At 42.3% G+C, this 18,770-nt stretch overlaps 1 protein-coding gene across 8 annotated transcripts in view; it reads left to right on the forward strand.

Annotated features, from left to right (window-relative positions):
• ARID1B (AT-rich interaction domain 1B) overlaps positions 1-18,770 on the forward strand; it is a 433,023-nt gene that overhangs the window by 347,857 nt on the left and 66,396 nt on the right. For all 8 annotated transcript variants that reach the window (XM_054493038.2, XM_054493042.2, XM_063666760.1 and 5 more), the window contains one exon: positions 8,713-8,892. In XM_054493038.2, coding sequence (XP_054349013.2) covers positions 8,713-8,892 — 180 coding nt within the window. The remainder of the gene's footprint in view (positions 1-8,712; positions 8,893-18,770) is intronic.

Consider the following 18,770-nt stretch of genomic DNA (forward strand, 5'->3'; position numbering starts at 1 on the left):
CCACAGCTAACATACGTGGTGCTTTTCAAGCATATGAAAGTGACCGCTTTCCTGGAAGGGCAAGGAATGTCATGGAAGATAGCACTAACAGAGTCATACGGAACAGGTGCACATCAGCTGTATGAAGGCAAGTGGCCTTCTAGGCACATCTGTAAAAACAGCTGCAGCAAAGGACACAGCACACCATCTTGTTTTTTAAGCTATGCCTCCCATTAGTGGATCTTTCCATGATATGTAAAATATCAGAGTGCACTGTACATAATAAGGGTCAACATTGTTCTGGAAAATGTAGAGTGTATGTGAATAGTATATGTAAGTATGTAAACATATGCACATTGGATCATGACATTAAAATATGTCTCTAAAGTATGGCTTGTTGAAAAAAAAGTTTGAAAGTGGCCTCACAAATCAATCTCTGTGAGCCTCACTGTCTTTAGGTTGATTTGAAGCTGAAATGGGCTAATAATGAACACGCTGTTAGCATATAATATATGCTCATTAAAGATCAGCTGCTCATAGGCCAGGGAATGGCACCTTGCCTAGAACCTGAGAATGCAGATTTGCTAAGTTTATACGTATTTGCTGAGTGACTGGATGTGCAGGGACTTGCAGGTCTGAAGCAACCCAGGGGCTACAGGGAGCTCAGAGCCTAAGTGACGGAACCAGAATGGGAGCACCTGGTGACTGAATGTCCAGGGTAGGGCGGCAGACTCGTGTGCTGGGCTAAGTTTGGCCTTCAGCCAGTTGAGGAGTCAAGAGACAGTGAATGGTTTTTGAATGAACACAGATCCCTGAGAGATGCGGAAGGCGGTTCAGCGCCCAAGTGTAGGCACCAGCCTTGGGCACAAGCAGATTTTCTTCTTAGAGAAGGAAAACCAATAAGCCTGGGGCCTGGCTGGAGATGCTCAAAGCTTAGAGGGCAGGAAGTCGTCAATGCTGGCTTTTCTTGTGTGGATGGTCATTTCTTGATAGTTGGTAGCTGGGCTACAGATGGTTTGAAGAAGTTAAAATTCTAAACCAGCCAAATAAAAGGGTACCTCCAGTGACGTCTAGACTCAACTCAATGCAGGAACTTTAGTTTCCAAGTCCATGCCTTGGGACATCCACTTTGGATGACACCCACTGGTCACAATGGAGTCTCTCAGAAGCCGTCTGGCCAGATTTGCCCGGGTCCTTCCTACACGTTGTTCAGGTCTCAGCTGAAATGTGACTTCTTCGAGGAAACCTTCCACCCTCCCAGTCTAAATTGGGTCTCCTCTGATACTCTCATAGCACCTGTATTTCTTTTGTTCTCCGCTTCACACACTGATTTTGAGTTATTTGTCAGATGTCTGTGTCTCCTGCTGGAATGTTAATTCCATGAGGGTAGACGTTGCCTGTGCTTGGCTCGTTCATGCCGCGGCACCTCATTAATGGCCCAGAAATGGAAGAGAAAGGTGGTGATATTTAGTTGACTAAGATGTTACTTTTTTTGTCTCCTATAAAGTTATAAATTGCTTTGTAATTTTAGTTCATTATTTTTCCCTATTGATAGGCTTTTATTTTCTGTTCAACTAAAATTTCAGTTCCTCAAGGGCAAGGATCACATCTTTTGCTTTTTAAAAAATACTCTTTTATTTTTACCACAGTTCCGAGAACGTTAGAGTAAAATAGGTGCATGCTAGTAGAAGATTTGTGTGACATTACTGTGGATTGAGTTACCAGTTTGATAGCTCAGATAGAAACCCACGCAGTGACTAAAGGGCTCACAGAATCACTATAAAGGCAATAGTAATGCCTTTGTATAGCGTTTTCATGGTGGTTTTCAGTTTAGCAAAGCATTTTTGCATGGATTTTTCTTATTTGACTCTCAGGGTGAATGATCTTGTAAGCCAGAGCAAGATGTGCGTTCTTCACTTTATACAAAGGAGCCTGTGGACCCACACAGCGAATGGGAGACTCGGCCTCTAAACAGATCTGCTTCCAAACAAATCCATAGGGGGTGGGTTTCTCCTACTCCACTACCTTAACTTCTCTCTAAGGATTTTTCTTTTGCTTGATTTTTTTTTCCCCCTAAAGGGCAGAAAGGGTAGTCTGGTTTTAACATCAGAAGGGTGTCTCTGCATTTGGAATGTGGTAGTACAAGTTCGGTGACTGTATGAGCATGCAGCGCAGGACTCAAAACTAGGAAATTCCCTGATCAGAACCCTGGTGCAGATTTATGTTACGGATGAATATATTAATCATATTTTCATATGACGTTTTGAGGAAACTTTGTTTTGTATCATGTAGATAATATCTAATTTAGTGCTTTGTCTAAAGTTTGAATTTTCCCATGTTAGATATTTACTTGGGACCCTATAATTCCATAATACATTTAGTAATTCAATATACTTTCACAATATATAGGAAATTCATTTTATATTTTCTGAATTTCCCTTACTAGAAAGTGTGGTACTCTAAACTCAGATGGCGTATGACTAGAAAAGGTCACACCTTTTAAAGACGCAGCTGCGTTCCCTCAGCTGTCAGGCTTGCTATTCGCAAACTCTGTTACAAGACACCATCTTAGAAGAACATTCTGAAAAAAGCAAGATGCAATCAAACAAATATGTCACCATAAATAGGAAGAAAATTCTTAGTTGAAATCTGATTTCTTGGGAAACATTTTAAAATGTATTTCTTTCAAAAATAAAAATATAACAAAACAAGAAAAGAACTACCTTCGAAATAAATATACTTGGAAATTGCAGACTTGATTTAGATTTCTTCCTAGGAAAGAAAAACGTTTAAACCAGAATCATAGACACCTATAGCTGGAAGTGCCCCTACAAGTATTGAGCGCAGGTGAGGAAACAGGCCAAAAAGGTGAAGTCAATGGCTAGAATCTGCACAGCAGACTTGGAGGCCAGGATGAGATCCTTGCCCAGTGCTCTCTTGGTTACCATGCCACCTGTCCTATACCCTTGTTTGAATCTATAATAGTGACAAGAATTGGCCGGGCATGGTGCCTCACGCCTGTAATCCCAGCACTTTCGGAGGCTGAGGCGGGCGGATCACAAGATCAGGAGTTTGAGACCAGCCTGGCCAATATGGTGAAACCCCATCTCTATTAAAAATACAAAAATTACGCCTGTAATCCCAGCACTTTGGGAGGCCAAGGCGGGCGGATCACAAGGTCAGGAGATCGAGACCATCCTGGCTAATATGGTGAAACCCCGTGTCTATTAAAAATACAAAAATTACACCTGTAATCCCAGCACTTTGGGAGGCCGAGGTGGGCGGATCACAAGGTCAGGAGATCGAGACCATCCTGGCTAATATGGTGAAACCCAGTCTCTACTAAAAATACAAAAAAAAAAAAAAAATCAGTCGGGCGTGATGGCAGGTGCCTGTAATCCCAGCTACTCAGGAGGCTGAGGCAGGGGAATCGCTTGAACCCAGGAGGTGGAAGTTGCAGTGAGCCAAGATCGCGCCACTGTGCCACCACACTCCAGCCTGGGTGACAGAGTGAGACTCCGTCTCAAAAAAAAAAAAAAAAAAAACAAAAATTAGCCAGGCGTGGTGGTGCACGCCTGTAGTCCCAGCTACTCAGGAGGCTGAGGCAGAAGAATCACTCGAACCCGGGGGGCAGAGGTTGCAGTGAGCCAAGAGTGCTCCACTGCACTCCAGCCTAGGTGACAGAGCAAGACTTCATCTCCAAAAAAAAAAAAAAAAAGCTACTGCTTGTTGAAAGCTTCCTGTGAGCTGGCCCTGTTATGCATGTTTATCTCCGTGAATCCTCACTACAACCCTATGAGGTAGATACGATTGCCCCCATGTTACAGATGACGAAACTGCTAATAGATATGCATCGTTCCTGTATTTAGGAAGTATTTCTATTTAGAAATACTTCATTTTTAGCTAACTTCTATCTTCTAATTTTTTATCAATTTGTTTAGGAGATTACGGCAATATTCAATAACCTTTAAAAATATCCATAATGGAATACTTTTTTAGTAGGATTAGCTAGTGTTGGCATTTAATTGTGATTTTCTATTATGTGTCACGTACCTACCTCCTAACTGGTCTTCTCACGTGTAACCTTTCTCTTCCTCTTCAATCCTTTCTTCATGATGCTTATTACAGTAGGGTTAGTTTTCAAAAATGCAACAGGGATGGTGGCCCACACCTGTAGTCCCAGCTAATTGGGAGGCTGAGGTAGGAAAATCACTTGAAGCCAGGAGTTCGAGACCAGCCTAGACAACATAGAGAGACCCTGTCTCAAAAAGAAAACAAATGCCAGTCAGGTCATAACATTTCCTCTTATGGCAATATATGGTCTATGCCATTATTACCCCAACTGAAAGACCAGCTTTTCACAGGACTGCAGATACAGAGATTTGGGTGAGCCATGCAGCCATTCATCTGTTAATAGGAGCTGTACCTGCAGATGAAATACTTCATATTCAAGAGAGAGAGTGCAACCAATAGAAAAAGAGATAAACGATATAAACAGACATTTATAGAAAAGGAAGTAAAGACAGCTGTTTAACATGTTCACATTTACTCTTGATAACCAAAATAAAAACACAACCACAAATTACAAAATATCTCTGAAAGAATACATTGAAAAACCATTTGCCTTTGGCCAGGGGAACTCTGGCAGAAGACAGGGATGTGAGAGGTACTTCCCATAATACAACCTTTTTAACCCTTTATAATTTGTACACAGTTACCCAAGTGCTGGAGTAATGTGGATTCCAGACATTTGAATTAAAAACATGTAGAAATAAAAACTTGTTCATCCCAGCTGGAAGCTTCATCTGAATGTATAGGCTATCCAAGTTAAAAGATATTTTTGGGAGTTTATAAACCAAACATTAACATTATAATGTCTTAACTTTTTTTGTATATCACATCACGGATTATAGGACACTTTGACATATTATCTCAGTTGATCCTCACAAGATCCAGGACTGTGGCTCAGAAAGGTTATGATTTGCCGAAAGTCACACAGCAAACTGTATTCAATACCCACTGCAGTCCATTTATTTACATATCTGTCTCCCCTACTAGATTCAGAGCTCATGACGCAAACAAGACCACAATCTATGCCTTCCATTCCCAGTCCACTGCCGTTAGATGATGCTAGCTTAGAAAGGAGTCAGGGAAAGGGGTGAGTCTCACCAAAAATAGAAAACAAGATTTCAGGAAGCTCTTTTAAGTGGTGCCATTGCAAAAGTAAATAATAGAAAGAAAAAAATAGCTTTCAAGTTGTAATTTCTATGTAAGGAGGTAGGTTCCACACCCAGTAGAACTTTGTCCCTAAGGTATGGGAAATTGATACTGTGAAGCAGCCTCGTTTGAATTCGCTTTTTGATTCTATCTCCTTTTGGAAACTGCATCTCCGTTTTGCAAATGTGATTTTGTGTGAAATGCTAGTGACAATTGAGATAGTTCAAGTGGAACATTACATATGTATTTTTAAGGACTGAGTAAATAGAAAAAGAAATACCTTGCCTAGGTATGAATTCTTAGCACTCGTTTGAACCAACCTTAAGCCTATAATGAGTGTCACAGAAGCCGCAAAAACTTAAGAGTATCGTATACTGCTGGGCGCAGTGGTTCACACCTGTTATCCCAGCACTGTGGGAGGCTGAGGCAGACAGATCACTTAAGGTCAGGAGTTCGAGACCAGCCTGGCCAACATGGTGAAACCCCGTCTCTACTAAAAGTACAAAAATTAGCTGGGCATGATGGCGTGTGCCTGTAATCCTAGATACTCAGGAGGCTGAGGCAGGAGAATCACTTGAGGTTGGGAGGCGGAGGTTGTAGTGAGATGAGATCGTGCCACTGCACTCCAGCCTGGGTGACAGAGTGAGACTCCATCTCAAAAAAAAAAAAAAAAAAAAGAATAGAGTATATTATCAGAGCTTCCAAACCCTTTGGCATGGACACCTTCATGGTTGGAGTGAAATTTAATGCTGATTAAAGGGCCTGTGTTATTTTCCTTAACTAAGGAAGAAAAAGCAATTGTTCTTTTCAGAGAAAGTAAGGGGAGACCCACATGATCTCTATGAAATTGAAACACTTTTTTTTATTAAACAGGACTCTATCTGAAACACTTGAGAATTTTATAGTAAAGCTTAGATAAATATTTCATGTAACATCTTAAGATGCAATCATTCATAGTAATTTTAGTGCTCTGATTTCTGTTTGTTTTCAGATTGAAAAAGCAAATGTTTTCTATGATGGTTTATATCTGGAAGCTGCCAATTGAGCCCAATTTCATAAGGCTTATCTTTATAAATAAGTTAAATAGGATAATAAGAAATAGTTCAACTTACTTTTATTTTATGTCTATCTCTTTAAACAGAAGCAATGTTAGAATATCTCTTTTTTTATTATTGAAATGTAAACTGTGGCCACCTTTGTAAATACAATATGCCATTTAACCTCAAGCCAAACTTAGATCTGGGATTATCTTACCCTTCAGCTGCCTCAGTGGACTTTCTTTGAAGCTACTGCTTTAGGTTCTCCTGGAGCAGAAACCTGCCCGTCTCCAGCTAGAGCCTTCACCTGGTAACGTGGGCCCGTCTCCCGAACACAAAACCCTGTGTTCTGAGAGTTGTTTTTCAAACTGTCCTCTGTTAGTGTGCTAGATGGATAACATCAGCTTTTTCTCAATCTGTCTTGATTTGGGGTCCTCTTTGTCCTAATGAGTATTTCACAGCTCCGTCTGTGAACTCACTTCTATTTGCCTGGACTCCTGAGAGTGGATGTACCTGGCCTTCCAGTGATGTATAAAGATGTGTTTTCTTTATCCATTTGAATCATCTGCCCACCAAGCACCTATGTGTTGTACTCAGCACTGTTGGGCGCATGAAGAATTTAACATCCATTCATTTTTTTAAAAAGCAATCGTTTTGTTAACCACCACGTCCCACACACTCTGCTAGGCACCGAGGATAGTGAACCCAGGTGTGATCCTTGCCTTCATGGAGCTAATGTTTTAGTGGGGAAGAGAGATGATAAGTGAGTCAAAATAAAATTAAGTGATTACCAGTGATTATGAAAAGTGCTATGAAGGAAGGTGAGTGGGAAAGGGCAAGGGTTGGTGTGACCTCTGATCGGGTGTCGAGAGAGGGCTGAGGGGTGAGAAGGACCCAGCAGTGTGGAGAGCAGATCGCGGGCGAGCCGGGAGGAGGGAACGGGGGAGAGAGGCTTTGCTGAGGGAAGGAGGACGATGTTGTCTTCTGGGAACTCTGGGACCTGCAGTGCAGTGGAGGGGGAGAAAGCTCTAGGAAATGGGGCTGAAGGGAGAAAGGCAGCAGCCAGAGCTCACGAGGTCTCACAGACAGGGTCACATGTGTGCATTTTATTCTAGCACCAGTGGGAAGCCTTGATGATGTTTTGTTTTGTTTTGTTTGAGATGGAGTCTCACTGTATGGCCCAGGCTGGAGTGCAGGGGCGCCATCTCAGCTCACTGCAACCTCTGCCTTCTGAGTTCAAGCGATTCTCCTGGCTCAGCCTCCTGAGTAGCTGGGATTACAGGCACCTGCCACCGTGCCCGGCTAATTTTTGTATTTTTAGTAGAGACAGGGTTTTACCATCTTGGCCAGGCTGGTCTTGAACTCCTGTCCTTGTGATCCACCCACCTCGACCTCCCAGAGAGCTGAGATTACAGGCGTGAGCCTCCACGCCCGGCCAGCTTTGATGAGTTTTATGCAGGGGAGAGATATGCTCTCATTTCCTTTTGTATTCCTGAAAGTTATTCTGGCACCTTTGAGGAAAATGAACCAAAAGGAGCAAGACTGGGGTTAGCAAGGCTGAGTGGTCGGTGGTACAGCTGTGGTGTGGACAGGAGAAGACACAACTGGGGCTGGCTTTGGTAGAAGTAGAAATAAGGAAGAAGTACCACTCACGATCTGTGTCGGAGCGGAGTCACCAGGACGTGCTGATGGATGGATCACACTTAGAGGAAAGCAGGAAAGGGTGGCCTTGTGGGCATCCCATGTGTCAGAAGGAGCATTTGGAGGAGTGGCAGTGCCAGTTACAGAGGTAGATAAGTCTCAAGACCCAACAGGTTTGAAGGAGAAAGTCAAAGGTTCTGCTGGGGCGCAGCAGAATACAGTGCAAGCCTGCAGTTGTTTGCAGTTGACCTGTAAGGGGTAGTGCGAGTCAGGTATTCAGAAGTCTGCAGGCTCTTTAGGAGCCAAGTTTAATGGTTACTGCTTGAGGACACCAGAGGGGAGAAAAACAGCCCTGTGCAGGGAAGAGCTGGTACCCTGGGTCTAACGGGTGGGATCTTTGAGTGACCAGAGAGCTGCATCCCAGGGATTGGGCAGGGAGCAAAGGCTTGGAGGGGGCACGCACGGCATGGCCAGCCTGGCAGGGGCAGAGGGTTTGCAGTACAGCAGTCGGTCACTGTTGCTTTTTGTAGGGATTTTATCTGCAAGAGAGGTTAAGGTCATTTGCCTTTTCTCCCTCTTCTCCCCTCCCTAATTTAAGTCCACAAGCCATTGTCTTCCTGGGAATCCTGATGGGAATTCAGGGTTAGGACCAGGGTTTCACCAGGGCACCCTCCAGACCGTCCACGCTGAATTGAGATGTCTGTAGCTATTTTTTAGGAGAATCTTATGGTACCAGCCTTCTCCCCTGCCACCTGCCACATCAGTCCATGTCCATTTGTATGTATGCAGAGATTATGAAACACCTGCATTTATATGTTTCCATTTATTTCCCACTTAGGTTTTATGGCAGGCACACAAAGAAACCCTCAGATGGCTCAGTATGGACCTCAACAGACAGGACCATCCATGTCGCCTCATCCTTCTCCCGGGGGCCAGATGCATGCTGGAATCAGTAGCTTTCAGCAGAGTAACTCAAGTGGGACTTACGGTCCACAGATGAGCCAGTATGGACCACAAGGTAAAACCAAAGCTTCTCCAAAATGCATGGCAGCAAGTTGTAGAAATTTTCTTAATGTGCTAGTCCTTCAAGATTTTAATATTGTAAACATATCGTAAGATCCATTATCTGTTACCTGACAGGTTTGTGAGGTTCATACAAGCCCACAGTACTTTAGTTGCCCATAATGATGGGAAGAATAATTACAGCCACTATTGGTGAAGCATTTATGTATCAGACACTTGGGTAGGTGCTCATCATCCTTGTGTTACTAATGAAGTAGGGGACCCCTATCTTCTGTGACGTGGTTCTAAACGTAGAGAAAAAGACACAAGCCACGTTCTCAGGTTTCTGATGTTAAACTTGGGCTTTGTTGGGCTGGATTCTGGTTTGGCCCATCCCTCTTAGTGATCACCGTCAAAACCCTGAGCTGACGGCTCAGGACGGCATTGCCCCGCACATCCCTCCCAGTTTCTCTCCGGGGTGCCACATCAGGTCAGCAGTAGCTCTCACTTTCCCAGTCAACCCCAGTGTGACTCTTCGGAAACAGGACAAAGCCTGAAATGCTTACATGTCTTTCACAAGAGAAGATAAGGGAGGAGCAGAGAACTAAGTGGAATCATGTCCAGCATGCACCACTGGCCTTCCTCCTTCCTGGAAGTGGATGTAGGTTTTGTCAGATACACATAGAATCCTTTTATCAAGGTTTTTAACCTGATGTGTGTAGGTATACATATATATATTTTTTTTCTAAGTCACTTTTAGCAATAAGACATTTGAATTTACCACCTTCCCTATATTTTGTTTATTTAAATTAGACATGAATGGATAATTGAGAGAGAATGAGATAATGTGGCACAATTCCCAGAGTTCCCTCACTTCTGAAAAATACCAGGAACATTCCAGGTGAAGATGATGAGTACCACTGGGAAACTGTAGTAAAATGTTTACCACTTCTACAGCAAAACCAGGTTTGCCTGGGGTAGAGCCTTAGTATTTCCTAGAGGCGTTTGCAACTGTTCAGCAAACCCATCTATGAGGCCAGGCAAATAGAAGGTGAGGCCCAGTCACCTCCTTTTTACCTGCTGTTTCTCAGAAAATCGCATCTTTCTGATGTATAGTACTTTACAGCTTGAAAAGCGAGTTATTATCTTGTGTTCTGAAGATCTTTTCCCGAAAGATCTTAAACAGTTTCAGTGCTACCAATGGAGCATTGTTTCTTTGCCTTAGAGGGCTTTATTATATTTACTTTCCAAATATTTCTATTGGTAGGAAGACTATGGGGATACCCAAGAAAGCAAATGTCTATATAGAGCCTCTCCTGCCTTTGTTCTAGGCTTGTCCTGAGAGTGAGACTTGGTGTTTTGCCCAATTCTCTTTATATCACATCATCAAGAGTTTTCCATGTTAGTAATTCCAGTAAACGTTAGGAATTTCAGTCCCAGTTGACAGTAATGATCTGCTTGTTCCCTGTCAGTGCCCGGTAACTATGACATGTAGCAGTTTGTTGCTTAGCAGAGGCAGGACTGTGGGTCACCCACCATCCTTACTGAATGTGGTGGGTGTCGTCAAAGCCAGGTTTCTTTAGCTGTCATGGAAAGAAGAGAGCTTAGTGGCAGTTGGAAAAATGGTTTATAACTTGTGGTAGGCACAGAAAATGCGGGCTTTTGCTCCTAATGTAATTGGAAGCAAGATGCAGACCTTGTTCTCAGAATTGGGTGTGGCTGAAGGTCTAGGAGTTAACTCTTAAGACCATAAGCCCTTCCTGGACTCTTTGAAATTTGTCTCCATACTCTTAAGTAACTCAATCTTGTAGCCTCTTTTTCTACTACTCATCATATGTGAAGACTAAGCCTTGGGCTATCTAGTAAGTCTTTTGTGAACAACTAAGGAAGAACTTTTGCTATAGGAATTAATAGCAGGGAAGGAAATTACTATAGAATGGATTTTTTTTTTTTTTTTAACTAAATCCCTGTTTTTCAGTATCATTGAATGTGAAGACTCTTAATTTAAAAGCGCTAAGCCCAGGAGAGTTCTTATCCAAACTGCTGTGTCTCCTTGGAAAACTGCTTACTCTCTCTGAATTTCTTTTTGTCTAGAAAATGAGAAAATGAGATTATATTACATTGGAAGTTGCTTCCACTTCTAATGTTCTATGAGTAAAGCCTTGCTTCAGTTCCAGGACCTTCACTGTTACGGTAGCCCACTGGGTTCCTGCATCACAGTTCAGCTTTTTGTTTGAGTGTTTTAAGGCATGAACCTTGAGTGTAGGTTAATAGTAGAAACGATCTGAAATGAGAATGATATTCCCACACTTGGCACTCTCTGGTGCCTGAAAGTTGGGCACCCCTCCCAGCACCATGCACCCTTTTCTCCTCTCCTGAGTGACATTGCCACTTTGTTCCCCTCCAAGGCATGTGTGCTCCTGGGTTCCTGCATCAGCTTGGAGTGCTGTGTGCTGTGAGGGTCCTGGTACTCTCAATGTCCAAATCAAAATCATCACCTTTTCCCCCTTGGAGCCTCCTGTCCTCAACAAACACTCAGCAACAGGAGATCACATTTGCAACATGTGTTGTTGAGTTCAATAAATGCTCTTCACTTTTTCTGTCTTTGTTATCCTTTTAGAAAGGGATCCTAATAAAGGGTTTTTTTTCTTTCTCCTCTTGATTAACTACTCAGATTATTAGTGACATATTCAGCTTCCTTCTTTGCATTAGAAGTGTTCATATCTCTGGAATGATTCACTCATGCAGCCACCCAAGATGTCATCAGTCTCCTTTTTCTGTTTTTGTTCTTAACTTCATGGCTTGCTTCTGGTTTTGCTTTTTTAAAGAAGTTTCAAATATTTCACAGCTGTTTTACTCACATTTTATATGAGCAGCTTTTCCAAAATTGTTAGTAATAACAACCAGCATTTATTGAACATGTTACTATGTCCTGGGTCCTATTTTCTAAGTGTTTTTTATATATTAACTCATTTAATCCTCACAGAAGTTGCTGTTATTACTCCACTTTACAGGGGAAGAAACTGAGGCACAGAACAGGTGAATAGTTTTGCCCGGATGCACAGTGACTGCAATGGTCAAGCCAGGATCCAAACCCAGGCTGATTCACCCATTCTCTTAATTAATGGGAAGCCCTCTGAGGCTGTCTCTGTTTTGTAAATGAGAACACCAAAGCCTTGAGAAATTTAATAATTCGGCCATGATCCCACAGCTGTTACAGTAAGTGGCCAGGCCAGGGTTCCCACCAACGGAAACTGACTTACGAGGGGCCTCTCGCGTGGTCATTGGCGGTGTTGCTTCCGACACCTTAGCTGCACTGCCTTCTCACCGGTTCATTCATTGAGTCACTAGGGATGTAAAACCAAAATGACAAATAACTTGCCTTTAAGGAGCAAGAAACATTTTAGGAATACAGGCGTGGAAATGTATATATAAAAAAATACTGGTTGGGCATGGTGGCTCACGCCTGTAATCCCAGCATTTCAGGAGTCCGAGACGGGTGGATCACTTGAGGTCAGGAGTTCGAGACCAGCCTGGGCAACATGATGAAGCACTGCCTCTACTAAAAGTACAAAACTTAGCCGGGTGCAGTGGCGCATGCCTGTGGTCCCAGCTACTCGGGAGGCTGAGGCACAAGAATCGCTTGAACCCGGGACGTGGAGGCTGCAGTGAGCCGAGATCATGCCACTGTACTCCAGCCTGGGTGACAGAGACCCTGTCTTTAAAAAAACAACAACTACAACAACAACAAAAATACTAAAGAGATTAAGAATGTTGCTCATGCCCATAATCTCAGCACTTTGAGAGGCTGAGGCAGGCTGATCGCTTGAGCCCAGGAGTTTGAGACCAGCCTGGGCAACATGGTAAAACCCCATCTCTACAAAAAGATATTAAAAAATTAGCCAGTTGTGATGGCACACACATGTAGTCCCAGCCACGTGGGAGGCTGACATCAGAGGATCACATGAGCCCAGGAGGTTGAGGCTGCAGTGAGCTCTGATCACACCACTGCTCTACAGCCTGGGTAGCAAAGTGAGACCCTGTCGCAAAAAATAAAATAAAATAAAATTTCTATGATGTGAAGAAGGGGGAATGTTAGAAATGTATATTAATACTATAAAATCTGAATTGTTAAATAAACAAATGAAGCCAATATAAATGTGTAAAAATACTTAATTACAGTGTATTTTATGAAACAGCACTTTGCCACCTTCAAGCAAGCACATGTAATAATAACTACCCTTGCAAAGTGTTTGCAAGGAAAGAGGACTATGGGGACTTGCTTTAATAAATAGAAAGGATTATGTAATTAACATGTTAATTATTAATAAGTGAGTTTGTATGGGAAAAAGAGAGCTAAAATCAATTTCATATCCATAGCCTTTTTATTTCTTAAGGACAAAACTATCTTGTTTGTTTTTTGTGTTCTCTAGAGGAATGTCTGTCACACTGACTATTCAGAAATACTTTTTGCATGTTGTTACTAGTTACAAAATATAAACACTCGGGCCTTAGTTTTGCTGTGAGTAAGTAGAGTTACCTTGGGCAAGTAACAGTAGTTCTGAGTCTGGATTCCTCCCAGGCCTCACTCACTCTGTAATAGCCTATGGGAGTCTGGGTAGGGCCACCACACACAGCCGTATGGGTGGTGCTGACACCTGGGTTTATGCCTAATTTTTATTGTGTGTGTCTTAGGAAGCAGAGGACTTACAAGTAGGTGAGTCTCATGAACTTTTTATTTCTAAATTACTTTGGTAAAGGTGTTTTTCAGAAGGGTTTAAAGATTTTTTTTTCACTAAAATAAATTAGATGCCATCTAGAAATTTCCTTTTCTCTTCATTCATTATATGTGTCTCATAAGTTCAACAAAGGCAAACTTTAAATGATATTCAGTTGAAATGAATACAGTTCCAAACTACTGAATTACACAGCAATACTCTTAAATTGTGGTTCTAGAGGGACAAGGTATAGATGTCAAGAGTTGTGGGCCCACTAGCTACTTGTGGGTACCTTGTAGGCTCTGCAGTCACTGAGACCCAAGATTTCGGTCTCTACTCTTCTAAGTTCAGAACCTCTGTCTTTGGTTGGTTGGTTGGTTGGTTAGTTGGTTGTTGAGACAGAGTCTCACTCTGTCGTCCAGGCTGGAGTGCAGTGATGCAACCTTTACTCAATGCAACCTCGAGCTCTTGGGCTAAAGGGATTCTCCCACCTCAGCCTCTCTAGTAGCTGGGACCACAGACATGCACCCCATGCCAGGCTAATTTTTTTTGTATTTTTTGTAGGGACAAGGTTTCAGCATGTTGCCCAAGCTAGTTTCAAACTCCTGGGCTCACAGGATCCACCCACCTCGGCCTCCCGAAGTGCTAAGATTACGGGCATGAGAGAACCTCGGTCTTATTATTGAATTGACTTAAATGCAGCTGCTCTTCTGCAGACGTGGGGTCTGTCTGCCACATGGATTCATTCTGTGCCATCAAAAGACTTCCCTTGGTTGGTGATGCAGATTGACAAGATCCTCTCCTCTGACGTTCCAAAGACTAGATTTTGTGCAGGTCACTCGCCTTCAGTGTGCTCATTTTATTGTTTTCTTGTAACAGGTTGATGCACTTGATGAGGCCACAGCTTCTTCTTATCTTAACCTTGTTTTTTGGTTAAATTGACAGTGCAAAGCAAAAGGATTAATTCCTTGTTCTTTGCTGTTATGTTTTCCTAAGGAAATATCCTAAATCTGTTCTGCTAATATTAGAAAAAACAAAAATTGAATTAAATTATTTCATAGCAAAGGATAGGTGAATGTAATCAAGTCTTCTTGTGATGCCTGAATCTAGCCTTCAAGTTATAAGACGTAAGCATGAATTTTTCTTAGACTGATAATCATCGTGATTTTGATAAGATCATCACATCATGATTTTATCAAAACCTGGGAATTAGGGAGAAAAACTCGGGAAAATATACAGCACAAATCAACTTAAAATGAAAAAAGAGAAAAAAGCAACTTTAATTTTGACTCTGGTGAGGCTAATTGTTTTACTGCAGTAATTAACATCAGCAGCACTTAAGAGGGGCGCACCCCCTGCCCTCGCCGTGTGACCAAGTGCACCGCCGTACACACCGTGTCAGGTGGGCTTCATTAAGACAGCGATGGGTGGCACCTAGAGAGGCAGGGTGTGGACATGCAGCTTCACTTGCCCTCTTAGCAAGGTACCTTTTCCCAAGGTCCATCGCTCTTCCGTTTATTCGAATGTTTAAAAGGAAATTACCTGTTGACACATTTCACAAATCTGTCAGAGCCGCACCAGGCACCCTGGAGAAGGGTCCCTCCAGCTGTGGTTAGCGGCAGCCAATCGGGACCCTCCCTGGCCTGCCTGCATGGGGTGCCTTTCCCCTGCAGTCTGTGTGGGGCATGCAGTGCACAGCAGCTGAGCCTGGAGACAGCCTCTGGAGTGTGTGACCCTGCCACTTCTGATGCTTAGATGCCTTCGGTTCTTACCATAGAGACTTGACTGTTTCACACTGCAGTTGACTATTGGGTTGGGTTAATAGCTATATATATATATATATATATATATATGTGTGTGTGTGTGTGTGTATATATATGTGTATATATATATGTGTGTGTGTGTATGTATATATAGATATATATTAAACTATATATCTATATATATTAAACTATATATATCTGTATATATATATTAAACTATATATATCTATAGATATATATAGAGATATATATGTATATTTTTTTAAGATGGAGTTTCGCTGTGTTGCCCAGGCTGGGGTGCAGTGGCACAGTCTCGGCTCACTGCAACCTCTGCCTCCTGGGTTCGAGCAATTTTCCTGCCTCAGCCTCTGGAGTAGCTAGGATTACAGGCGCCCACCACCACACCCAGCTAATTTTTCATATTTTTAGTAGAGGCGGATTTTCACCATGTTGGCCAGGCTGGCCTCAAATTCCTGACCTCAAGTGATTTACCCGCCTCAGCCTCCCAAAGTGCTGGGATTACAGGTATGAGCCACCGTGCCCAGCTTTTTATATATTTTTTAATGTCAGTGCTTACCTTTTATACATTCTTCTATTTGAGGAATAAATTGTGTATCTGTGCGTGATGAAAGTAAAACTAGGGATATAATGCAATATGATGATGTAAAGATAATTTCTTTTCACTAATTGTAAAGTTATTAGAACACTTTTTGGGCCAGGTGCAGTGGCTCACGCCTGTAATCCCAGCACTTTTGGGAGGCTGAGGTGGGTGGATTGCTTAAGCCTAGGAGTTTGAGACCAGCCTGGGCAACACAGTGAAACCCCATCTCTACTAAAAATACAAATATTAGCCTAATGTGGTGGCACGCACCTGTAATCCCAGCTACTCGGGAGGCTGAGGCAGGAGAATTACTTGAATCTGGGAGGCGGAGGTTGCAGTGAGTCGAGATTCCACCACTGCACTCCATCCTGGGCAACAGAGCGAGACCTTGTCTCAAAAAAAATAAAAAGAACACTTTTTGCCTATTCCTTGGCTGATTTTATCTATTCATTGTCAGTTATCCAACAATAGTTACTATATTTTTTTCCCTGTAGCAACCACATGAGTTAGAGAATCTTTCATTATACCCTTTTTATAGAGGAAGAAACTGAGCTTTGGAGTAACAGGTAGCTTTCCAGAGGTCACCTGCCCAGAACCAGATGGTGAGACCCACCTCCTGGGAGGCCTCTCTTCTTCACTTGCTGCCTGGACATCAGCTGCTGGCCTCGGAGCATACCCACGTGTCCTTGGGGTGCGCCTCTGACGTTAGCCGGGATCCGCTTCTGCCCCGGAAGACGCAGCGGCCTTCCACATGGCTGCCTTCCCCTCCCCACTCTGCAGAGTCCTCCCTCCTGTGTTTCTCGCCATCATTCTCGTTACCTCATGACATTTTCTTGATTTCTTTACTTGCCTGTCTCCTGCCACCAGGACATAAGCTCTTTGTCTTCATTCACTGCTGAATCCCCAGCATTTAGCACAGAGCCTGGCATGTAAGAGGCCCTTAATAACTCTTTCTTGAATGAATTTTGCTAAGGCAGAGTAATCCAGAGTCACTGATACTCCATCCCTCCCTGCCTTGAAGCTTGACTGGTATTGGGTTGATCATTCGATGGCTAAGAGCAGTACCTGGTATATTATCCTTGTGGGGAGAGACTAAGGATAATTTTTGTCTGTTTCTGTGCTTCCATATTTTCTGCATTGAGCTTGCGTTACTTTGTAATTAAAAAGGAAGACAATAATTGTTGTAACATAAATGGAAAAAAACTACCAAAAGTGAAACATTGAAGTGACATTGTAAGGTAAGATAATAGGTCTTTCTCCTTTTTTTACAAATTTTGTGTAATATTGTAAGTTTTACATTTTAAGGAATTTTAAAATGCATATTGACCTAAGAGAAATATGGTACCTTATATATAGTTCAGAAAACAAATTCTCTCTATTTATTCCCACAAATAGGATTTAATGCAACTTGCGGTAAGTCAGCTTTCATTTTGATGAACCTGTATTTGTGATCATCTACTTGATACAATTCTCTGGCTGAAAGAGCAGCATTGTGTGATAGATCTAAGTAGAAAGATAGACTTGAAAGAAGCTGTATTGAAATAGAACTTTATTTTTCACAGAAAAGATCTTACTTAAATATGGTAACCAGCAAATAAACACATGAAAAATCCTCCAAATTTTGTTTCATTAGGGAACTGAAAATTAAAGCCACATTGATTTCTATTACATACTGATTCGAATGGCTAATTTTTTTTAGGTTGAAATATCAAGTGCTGGCAGTTAGAACTCTCACACAGTATTTGATGGGAATATATACAAAATAGTACAGCCACAGTTTGGCAGTTTCTTATAAACACGTACTTTGGTAAGTACAGCCAGCAATCTAATTTCTAGGGTTTTACCAAGAAAGATGAAACATATTCCTACCACACAAAGACCTGTATACAAATTTTTAGCAGCTCTACTCATAATTGCCAAAAACTAGAAACCATATCCAAGAATGGACTACTACTCAGCACTGAAAGGGAATGTACAGATGCATGCAACGGTGTGGATGGATGTCAAAGGCATGATGCTAAGAAGCCAGCCACAAAAGCCTATACTGTGTGACTTCATGTGACATTGTAGAGAAATAAAATGACGTGAACGGAAATCAGATCAGTGGTTGCCAGGGGGGTGGCGTGGGGATGAGGTTGACTTACAGAAGGGAAAGAGGGAACTTTCCCCTCCTTTCATTTCTTGTGAGAGAAATATTCTGTACCTTGATTGTGCTGTCGATTACAGGATTATAGATTTTTTTATATCTCAATATAGACATGACAAAGCCGGGCACGTTGGCTCACGCCTGTAATCACAGCACTTTGGGAGGCCAGGGCAGGTGTATTGTTTGAGGCCAGGTGTTTGAGACTAGCCTGGGCAAGATGACAAAACCCTGTGTCTACTAAAAATACAAAAATTAGCCTAGCATGGTAGTACACACCTGTAAACCCAGCTACTTAGGAGGCTCAAATGGGAGGATCACTTAAACTCAGGAGGCAGAAGTTGCAGTGAGCCGGGATCACGTCACTGCACTCCAGCCTGGGTGACAGAGCAAGACTCAGTCTCAAAAACAACAACAATAACAAAAAAAACCCACAATATTTTGTAGTAACTGTTATAAAAATCATAAACATCACTGGCTACAAAACAAGATAAATGCATATTTAGCCCTAATTCACAACTGCCTTTATATAGTATGTAGCTAATTATGCATTTCTTTTTTCCACAAGGGTGAGATTTCTGATTTATGGCATGCACCTCCATTTTCTCCTCCACCATATAGGGAGTAATGCAGAACCTTGCCCATAGTAGTTGTTCATAACGGTTGAGT

Source organism: Pongo pygmaeus, chromosome 5 (assembly GCF_028885625.2).
Source record: "Pongo pygmaeus isolate AG05252 chromosome 5, NHGRI_mPonPyg2-v2.0_pri, whole genome shotgun sequence".
NCBI lineage: Eukaryota > Metazoa > Chordata > Mammalia > Primates > Hominidae > Pongo > Pongo pygmaeus.